The 9993-nt window shown below is 43.9% G+C and overlaps 1 protein-coding gene across 1 annotated transcript; it reads right to left on the bottom strand.

The window, feature by feature from the left end:
• Positions 1–6471: 6471 nt before the first annotated feature.
• On the bottom strand, positions 6472–8860 carry LOC121568308 (P2Y purinoceptor 12-like). Its single transcript, XM_041878861.1, has 3 exons — positions 8678–8860; positions 8042–8306; positions 6472–7863 (listed from the first exon to the last, which is right to left on the bottom strand). The coding sequence occupies exons 2-3, from the start codon at positions 8291–8293 to the stop codon at positions 7027–7029; spliced, it is 1089 nt and encodes a 362-aa protein (XP_041734795.1). The 5' UTR covers positions 8294–8306; positions 8678–8860; the 3' UTR covers positions 6472–7026.
• Between the last annotated feature and the right edge of the window lie 1133 nt (positions 8861–9993).

Genomic DNA, 9993 nt, shown 5'->3' with positions numbered 1-9993 from the left:
CTCCTGTGTTGGGGTCTGATCCTCCGCTGTGTTGGGGCCCGGACCCACTCCCAGTGAGCCAGCTACAGGTCCCAGGTGGGAGACGGAGGGTCTTGAACAGGGTGGTCCTGAAGGACTTACAGAGGAAGAAGTAGATGAGAGGGTCCAGGCAGACGTTCATGGCTGACATCCACAAGGTGATCTTTTTAGAGATCCGTAAGGTGCCCTTAGTGCAGTTGGTCGTTGAGGTAACCTGAAGCCGGGTGTAGGGGATACGTACGGCGTGGTATGGGCCGAGACACACCAGGAAAACCACCAGAACCAAAAACACTTTGGTGTTATGCCTCCCCTCGTCATTGCTGCTTCCTGGTTTCCTGTATGATTGAAAAACCTTTCTCGCTATGCACATGCAACAGAAACAAACAAGAAGAAACACCATCCAGAAGATCACGCTGCTGAATGTGACCACGCCTCTGTGAAAACCCCGTCCTGCCTCGCTTTTCATTTTCAGACCAGGTTCTGACCCAACGACCTGCCACAGGGGCCTGACGATCTTGAAGAAGCGCTCCAGACTGATGAGGCCCAGTAGAGTGATGCTTATGTACATACAGAGGTAGAAAATAACATCAGAGTAGTGACAGGAAAAGGTCTTCTGAGCCAGAGGAGCGCTGGGCAGGACACTGGCTGCTTTGAGAGGGATAGTCAGGGTCATGAGGAGGTCAGCGGCCACAAAGGTTCTTCAGATACACCGTGAAGGTGGACGTTGAGGCGAAGGCGCATGCAGACTGAGACTGCTACCTCATTGATGATGAGTGCCCGGATGAACGACAGGAAGTAGAGACTTGTTATAGTCATATTTATGGAATCTATTTAATTTCTAGATTTAAAGGGGAAATCTGCGATCGGTACATACATTTTTTGAATTTTGAATGAATTATATGTAGCCATTGCCTTTTGATGAATATAATTTAAGAATATAAATGCTTCCTGTGCTTATTTCAACTGTCATATCCCATCAGAAATCAAAATATAATCTTGTGTCACTCCATTGTTTGTAAACCATGTAATTGTAATAAAAAAACACTGAGTCTTCAAAACGTTAGCGGCTGGTTAAGCATAGTCATGGACTATAAAGCATGTTCAATGGAGAATGTCTAGATATCATTCATTTAACCCTCAAGCTACCAACATATTTTACATACATCGATTACCAACTGGGGTCATTTTGACCCCCTAGAAGAAACTATTGGAAAAGCACTAATCATAGCAAAATATCAACTTATTTCTTATCAAAACATCATTAGATTAATTAATGTTATCAGAAAAATAAATACCAAAACAGACTGTTATTTTAGCAAAATTAGAGTTTATTTCCATTTTCTGTAAAACGATATGATTTTTTTTCTTCATATAATGTGCAGTTTTCAAAGTACAATCCACATTAGTACTAAAAAGCTAATTTACCGTCATTTGATTATAGTATCATTTAGTTTTCCGAATTGATCCTCAGAGACATTGACCAAAATATGGCTTTGTTTTCTTTATTTACTTAGCCCACAGCAAGCATTAGCATGTTAGGGGCTATGGCAGCATGCTTCAAAAGAATGCACACATATTCTAAGTCAAACCAAAATATCAGAACAATTTGCACATATAGAATATTGGAGGATATTATAGGAATACTGGCATTTATATCACATTTTCAGTGCAATAACTATTTTTGGGGAGAATACAGCACTATGTGTACACTCAGAGGTTAGCTGGTTTCCAAATTACAGTTCTACCAAGTATTCATACCACTGACAGACTTTTATGAGCTGTTTTGACTGAAACTAAACATACAGTATATCTAATGTAATTTTGATTTTGTACAAGGTCATACCTAGTTATAACCAATTATAACCATAGGCTAGTACTTCATGCCCCCCCAATTATAACCATAGGCTAGTACTTCATGCCCCCCCCCCCTCTGATGATATGTATAACTTAATATTATGACTCCAGAGAAACCTGGATTCAAATAAAACATTTGCCCTAGAATAACTACACCCTTAGAAAAAAGTTATGCGGCTTTCCCCATAGGAAAACCCTTTTTGGTTCCAGGTAGAACCCTTTTTGGTTCCAGGTAGAACTCTTCCGGGTTCCATGTAGAACCCTTTCCACAGAGGGTTCTACATGGAACCAGGAAGAGTTCTACCTGGAACCAAAAACGGTTCTACCTGGAACCAAATTGGGTTCTTCAAAGGGTTCTCCTATTGGAACAGCCTTTAGAACCCTTTTTGGTTGTAGATAGCACTTTTTTTTCTAAGAGTGTACTTTTCAGATAATACACACCAATACAGCTCTCTATGTAGATTCAGAGCCTATCTGAGTTATGTACTGCATATATGTATACCATTGGCAAATATTTATATGCGCAAAAAAAAAGGTAATTTTGTTTTTGTACATGGTATTTATTTTTATTATTCTTGATTTATTCAGGGAAAACCCATTGAGACCAGGGTCTCATTTTCAAGGGATTCCTGATCACAGCAATTCAACAACCAATACAATGTAAAACAAAACAGCAATTAATACAAAACACAACATTTAAGAAAAACTGTTACATTCCTCAGCTGAAATAACACTACCGGTCAAAAGTTTTAGAACACCTACTCATTCCAGGGTTTTTCTTTATTATTACTATTTTCTACATTGTAGAATAATAGTGAAGACATCAAAACTATGAAATAACACATATGGAATCATGTAGTAACCAAAAAAGTGTTAAACATATCAAAATATATTTTATATTTGAGATTCTTCAAAGTAGCCACCCTTTGCCTTGATGACAGCTTTGCACACTCTTGGAATTCTCTCAACCAGCTTCATGAGGTAGTCACCTGGAATGCATTTCAATTAACAGCTGTGCCTTGTTAAAAGTACATTTTTGGAATTTCTTTCCTTCTTAATGCGTTTGAGCCAATCAGTTGTGTTGTGACAAGGTAGGAGTGGTATACAGAAGATAGCCCTATTTGGTAAAAGACCAAGTCCATATTATGGCAAGAACAGCTCAAATAAGCAAAGAGAAATGACAGTCCATCATTACTTTAAGACATGAAGGTCAGTCAATCCGGAAAATTCCAAGAACTTTGAAAGTGTCTTCAAGATCAGTCGCAAAAACCATCAAGCGCTATGATGAAACTGGCTCTCATGAGGACCGCCACAGGAATGGAAGACCCAGAGTTACCTCTGCTGCAGAGGATAAGTTCATTAGAGTTACCAGCCTCAGAAATTGCAGCCCAAATAAATGCTTCACAGAGTTCAAGTAACAGACACATCTCAACATCAACTGTTCAGAGGGGACTGTGTGAATCAGACCTTCATGGTCAAATTGCTGCAAAGAAACCATGACTAAAGGACACCAATAAGAAGATTCTTGGCAGCAGCTAATGGGGATCCATAATAAATACAAATACAACTGAAAAAAGCTGCCCCTGTTTGTCAGACTTCTTACAATATAACAATAATGTAAGTCTTTTTTAAATCCAAAACGACTAACAGTCATGCTGCATACATTTAATGTGACCCCGGAATGAAACCCACAATCCTGGCGTTGCAAGAGCCATGCTCTACCAACTGCTAATGTCTATAATTGGTGGAATAGTATTTCTCCCAACAGTTCCCTAGATTCAGCATTAGGGAGGTTATGTATTTTTGTCATATTCTCATGGGGAAGTTGCTGTTTTTGGTTCTTCAAAAAATCAGATCAGATTAGATGTTTTGATGCCTGTACTCTCTCTCTCTCTCTCTCTCTCTCTCTCTCTCTCTCTCTCTCTCTCTCTCTCTCTCTCTCTCTCTCTCTCTCTCTCTATTATTACGCTCCTGCACACACACCATTTCTTTCACATGAACTATCACCTCTTTCTGGTGTCTTAACAGTGTAGTTTCTACTTTCATACCTTGCCACTTCTCCACATGCTCTGTGATAATAGCAGTACAGGGGCGGACTGGGACAAGAATTCGGCCCTGGTATTTTATCCACACCAGCCCACATCACTGCACGTGCCGTCAACTCACACCCCCCAGCTAAAGGCTCATTACACGGGTAACTGCCAAAATAAAGGAAATGTCAACATAAAGTGTCTTAATAAGCCGTTGGGCCACCACGAGTCAGAACAGCTTCAATGCACCTTGGTATAGATTCTACAAATGTCTGGAACTCTATGGGAGGGATGCAACACTATTTTTTCACAAGAAATTCCATAATCTGGTGTTTTGTTGATGGTGGTTGAAAACGCCGCTCCAGAATCTCCCATATGTGTTCAATTGGGTTGAGATCTGGTGACTGAGATGGCCATGGCATATGGTTTAAATAGTTTTCATGCTCATCAAATCATTCAGTGACCACTCATTCCCTATGGATGGGGGCATTGTCATCCTATGGAGGCATACCCATGGTAGCCAAAATAATGACCTGCCCAGCATTTTTATAAATGACCCTAAGTATGATCGGATGTTAATTGCTTAATTAACTTAGGAACCACCTCTGTGTGGAAGCACCGGCTTTTAATATACTTTGTATCCCTCATTTACTCAAGTGTTTTCATTATTTGGGCAGTTCCCTATAGATTATTATAACAGAGAAATTGCGCAGAAATCGTAAAAAAATTATCTTATCAGGCCCATGGGGCGCCGGCCATGACACGATTTTTAAATATTTGTTTTCCTATATTGTGGCAGACCAGGGGATTTGATCTAGACATTTACACAGATCAGACACGGACACAAGTGTGACACCTCAGTTTCAAGGTGTTTATTTAAAACAATCAAGAAAAATAAAATAAACCGGTCTCCTCTTCTGGGACACCGCCTTCTGGGAACGCTGTCTCCTCCTAGCCTTTCTGGGAACGCTGTCTCCTCCTAGCCTAGCCCTTCTGGGAACGCTGTCTCCTCCTAGTCTAGCCCTTCTGTTCTAGCAGACCGTGACACCGCCTTCTGGGAACGCTGTCTCCTCCTAGCCTAGCCGTTCTGGGAACGCTGTCTCCTCCTAGCCTTTCTGTTCTAGCAGACCGTGACACCGCCTTCTGGGAACGCTGTCTCCTCCTAGCCTAGCTGTTCTGGGAACGCTGTCTCCTCCTAGCCTAGCCCTTCTGTTCTAGCAGACCGTGACACCGCCTTCTGGGAACGCTGTCTCCTCCTAGCCTAGCCGTTCTGGGAACGCTGTCTCCTCCTAGCCCTTCTGGGAACGCTGTCTCCTCCTAGCCTTTCTGGGAATGCTGTCTCCTCCTAGCCTAGCCCTTCTGGGAACGCTGTCTCCTCCTAGCCTAGCCCTTCTGGGAACGCTGTCTCCTCCTAGCCTAGCCCTTCTGGGAACGCTGTCTCCTCCTAGCCTAGCCCTTCTGGGAACGCTGTCTCCTCCTAGCCTAGCCGTTCTGGGAACGCTGTCTCCTCCTAGCCTAGCTGTTCTGGGAATGCTGTCTCCTCCTAGCCTAGCCCTTCTGTTCTAGCAGACCGTGACACCGCCTTCTGGGAACGCTGTCTCCTCCTAGCCTAGCTGTTCTGGGAACGCTGTCTCCTCCTAGCCTAGCCCTTCTGTTCTAGCAGACCGTGACACCGCCTTCTGGGAACGCTCTCTCCTCCTAGCCTAGCTGTTCTGGGAACGCTGTCTCCTCCTAGCCTTTCTGTTCTAGCAGACCGTGACACCGCCTTCTGGGAACGCTGTCTCCTCCTAGCCTAGCTGTTCTGGGAACGCTGTCTCCTCCTAGCCTAGCCCTTCTGGGAACGCTGTCTCCTCCTAGCCTAGCTGTTCTGGGAATGCTGTCTCCTCCTAGCCCTTCTGTTCTAGCAGACCGTGAGGACGTCTGTCCGGTAGCAACATCTCACTATCTCCAACCCTCCCATGTGCTGCCCTCCTGGCAGCTTTATGGGCACCGTACGGCTGGTGAGCAATCAGCCCCTTGATTACTCACCAGCCTCAATCAGCCCCAATTAGTCCTGGCTGGAGGACCCGTCGAGACCTGGCACGTCCAGCAGAAGGAGGCACCCCCACGTGATGTAGACGCCGTCTGTCACCTGGCCTCGACGAGTATCCCCCTGGTGGCTTGTCCGTGGCGGTGTGCCACAATATACTTTTTTTTTGTGTGTGTGTCAATTTCTACCAGCCCTACCCAACAAAAAAAATAGTCCGCCCCATCTGGCATTTCCCAGAATTGCCAGATGGCCAATCCGCCCCTGCAGCAATTGGATCCAGCCTCTCACCTCCCCATAGACCAACTGTTAATAGGTTGTATACTGTCTGTCTAACATATGGAATGGCAAGCTTTCAATGCATCATCTAAATCAGGGGATTTATCCCTTAGTATCACATTGTAAGCATTTCACGGTAAGGTGTTGTATTCAGCGCATGTGACAAATCAAATTTGATTTTGATTTGATATTGGTGTGTTGAAGAATGGTTATCTACATGGATAAATGAATGGGAGAGAAAGAAACATTTAGATTTGACAACTTTATGCAGTATAGAACGTTCTGCTGACGCTATCCTGTACATTTTAGGCGTAAACGCTGTGCCATTGTTACACATAATTACAGGGGAAATACATGTCTCTTATTTCAGTTCCTAAAGGTAAAACAATGTGGTCAAAGCAGAATTACACTGTAGGGAACTAAGCTGTTATGAGAGAGACTGAGAGACCTGAGGTGCTTTCCTTGGCATGAGGTTATGATGATGTTTAGAGGGTGTCTCCCGAGTGGCGCAGTGGTCCCACAGATTGTCCCCATTGGAAGGTCCCACAGATTGTTCCCATTGGAAGGTCCCACTGATTGTTCCCATTGGAAGGTCCCACTGATTGTTCCCATTGGAAGGTCCCACTGATTTTTCCCATTGGAAGGTCCCATTGAATGTTCTCATTGCCCAGACAGTTTAATCAACACACAGTTCAGTTCAGTCAACCTTCCAGGAGAGGGCAGTATGATCCTCTGTGAAACATTCATCAGCTCAATACAGATAGAACATAGAGTTTTAGTTACCTAGATTCAGGCACAGGAGTCTCCCAGTGGAGTCTCCTATGTTGGGGTCTGATCCTCCGCTGTGTTGGGGCCGGACCCACTCCCAGTGAGCCAGCTATAGGTCCCAGGTGGGAGACGGAGGGTCTTGAACAGGGTGGTCCTGAAGGACTTACAGAGGAAGAAGTAGATGAGAGGGTCCAGGAGGGCGTTGAGGGAGGACAGCCAGAGGGTACTCTCCTTCAGCTGGAAGAAGAACAGCTTGAGGTTGCAGTCAAACAGGTGTCCTCTGGTCTGGCTCATGGTGTACGGCACGCGGGCGAAGTGGAACGGAGCGAAGCACACAAAGAACACAGCCAGCACCAGGAAGACATTTGAACTCACACTCTTCCTCCGGGGCTGGCGCTGCCCTTTAACAGTACCCCCGTCAGTACCAGCTCTGCGTTTGGCTCCACCAGCACGGCAAGCCTTGCTGCGGGCGTATGAACTATACAGCTCTCTGGTGATGAGGGCGTAACATACCGTCACCGTCACCAGGTTGCCCCAGAAGATGACCTGACACACATGGTTGACAACCTCATGCCAGCGGAGCCCAGCCGCCGTCTTAAGATCACCGCACTTGAAGTTGGCCGAGGTGGGGCTGCGGCTGGTCAGGGCCATGTTGGGCAGGGAGAGGGCCAGCAGGGAGCCCCAGACAGCCCCAGAGAGCAGCTTCCTGTGGGCCAGACGGGCCGCGTTGGTCCCCTTGAAGGGCTGGAGGGTCTTCCTGCAGCGATCGATGCTGATGAGGCCGAAGAAGAGGATGCTGATGTACATGGTGAGATAGAAGAGCACCGAGGAGACACGACAGACGAAGACACGCATACCCACGGACGCCATGTTGGAGTCAGACAGCACCTGAAGGAAAAACACATCTTTATTTAGCAAACGCAGTGATTTTATTGCATTTTCTAAAAGTAGTTTTTTAAAAAGTTGTATCAATATTATAATTATTATCGTTAGAACTTATCAATACTTTCCATTGTTATCGTTATAAATTGTATTAATATTATCATTATTATCATTATAACTGCACCTTGAAGGGGAAGGTGAGGGTCATGAGGACGTCGGCCACTACAATGTTCTTAAGATAGATGATGAAGTGGGAGCGGCTGGGGATGCTGAAGAACACCCACACTGCCAGGCCGTTGAGGGACAGGCCCAACAGGAAGAGGATGGAGTACAGAACAGGGAACACCACCGTCTTCAGCACGTTGTCACGGGAACAGCTGCTGTTGGTGAGGTTGTGATTGACAGGGGTCAGGGCAAATTCTGTTGTGTTGTCCATGTCAAGGGTTGCGCTGTGTAGAGCAAAAACAAAATGAAAATTGTACAGTACTGTATTCTTCCTTATTTCATCCATTACTACAGTCAGCTTACTGTCATGATGACTGGCTTAGAGACAATAGAACTGCCCTCCCATACAGAAACGCTGTTTTAATTTAATCAAAAATGTAATACACTTACAAAATGCACCTGTATATTAACTTTAACCATGTACAGCCATGAAGCCATTACAATTAACACAGCTTAAATGTGAAACTTTCAAAATTACATAAGAGGTTTAATATCTTATTCCCTGTCTTACATGTTCACCATTTTTGTTAATGTCCTGTTGACAGATGTTCACTAATGCTGAGTAATTCTGTCTCATGTGTCTGAGTGAACCCACCTGATTGAGAGACAGACTGGTCCTGATGGAGGCTCCTGGAGGACCGTGGCTTCTTCTCTCTCAGCAGATTGGAATCATTAGATAGTGTGCTTGGGGTGCAGGCGTGTGGGTTCTTCAAGACAGTGAAGTGAATGAAAATCCCTCTCTCTCTCTCGCTCGCTCGTTAAATATCTGTCAGTCTGAACTGACTAGTACTGCTTTTTGTTTCCTGTCGTGGATACGACAGCGCCACGGCAACATCCTCTCATGCATGTTCTCCTGTTGCGCAATCTGACCTTCATCTGATGTGTGTGTGCTAGTACAGTATATCTGTTTAGTCATGGACAATGCTGTCTGTATACAATATATCTCTTTAGTCATGGACAATGCTGTCTGTATACAATATATCTCTTCAGTCATGGACAATGCTGTCTGTATACAATATATCTCTTCAGTCATGGACAATGCTGTCTGTATACAATATATCTCTTCAGTCATGGACAATGCTGTCTGTATACAATATATATCTTTAGTCATGGACAATGCTGTCTGTATACAATATATCTCTTTAGTCATGGACAATGCTGTCTGTATACAATATATCTCTTTAGTCATGGACAATGCTGTCTGTATACAATATATCTCTTTAGTCATGGACAATGCTGTCTGTATACAATATATCTCTTTAGTCATGGACAATGCTGTCTGTATACAATATATCTCTTCAGTCATGGACAATGCTGTCTGTATACAATATATCTCTTCAGTCATGGACAATGCTGTCTGTATACAATATATCTCTTTAGTCATGGACAATGCTGTCTGTATACAATATATCTCTTCAGTCATGGACAATGCTGTCTGTATACAATATATCTCTTCAGTCATGGACAATGCTGTCTGTATACAATATATCTCTTCATTCATGGACAATGCTGTCTGTATACAATATATATCTTCAGTCATGGACAATGCTGTCTGTATACAATATATATCTTCAGTCATGGACAATGCTGTCTGTATACAATATATCTCTTCAGTCATGGACAATGCTGTGTGATACAGTATTTAGTCTACTGTAGGTCACCATATTTGTGTTTCCATGCTGGGCATATGCAGGTGTGTGTGTGTGTTTTACTATGCCGAATACAATGGGTGGTTTTGGTTACCGTATTTCATTAATTTTTATTTTATTTGTTTATTCAACAAGTTATTTCCATTTTAAGCATAGAACTAACTGCACCCCTTATCATTGGCTGGCCCGGATCAAGGATAAAAATCACATGACAAACTGATGTCTTATGAGACCTTTAAGGAAACCTCACTGTCCCACTGTC

This window comes from Coregonus clupeaformis, chromosome 6 (assembly GCF_020615455.1).
Source record: "Coregonus clupeaformis isolate EN_2021a chromosome 6, ASM2061545v1, whole genome shotgun sequence".
NCBI lineage: Eukaryota > Metazoa > Chordata > Actinopteri > Salmoniformes > Salmonidae > Coregonus > Coregonus clupeaformis.
This window is presented reverse-complemented; position numbering and strand designations above follow the sequence as displayed.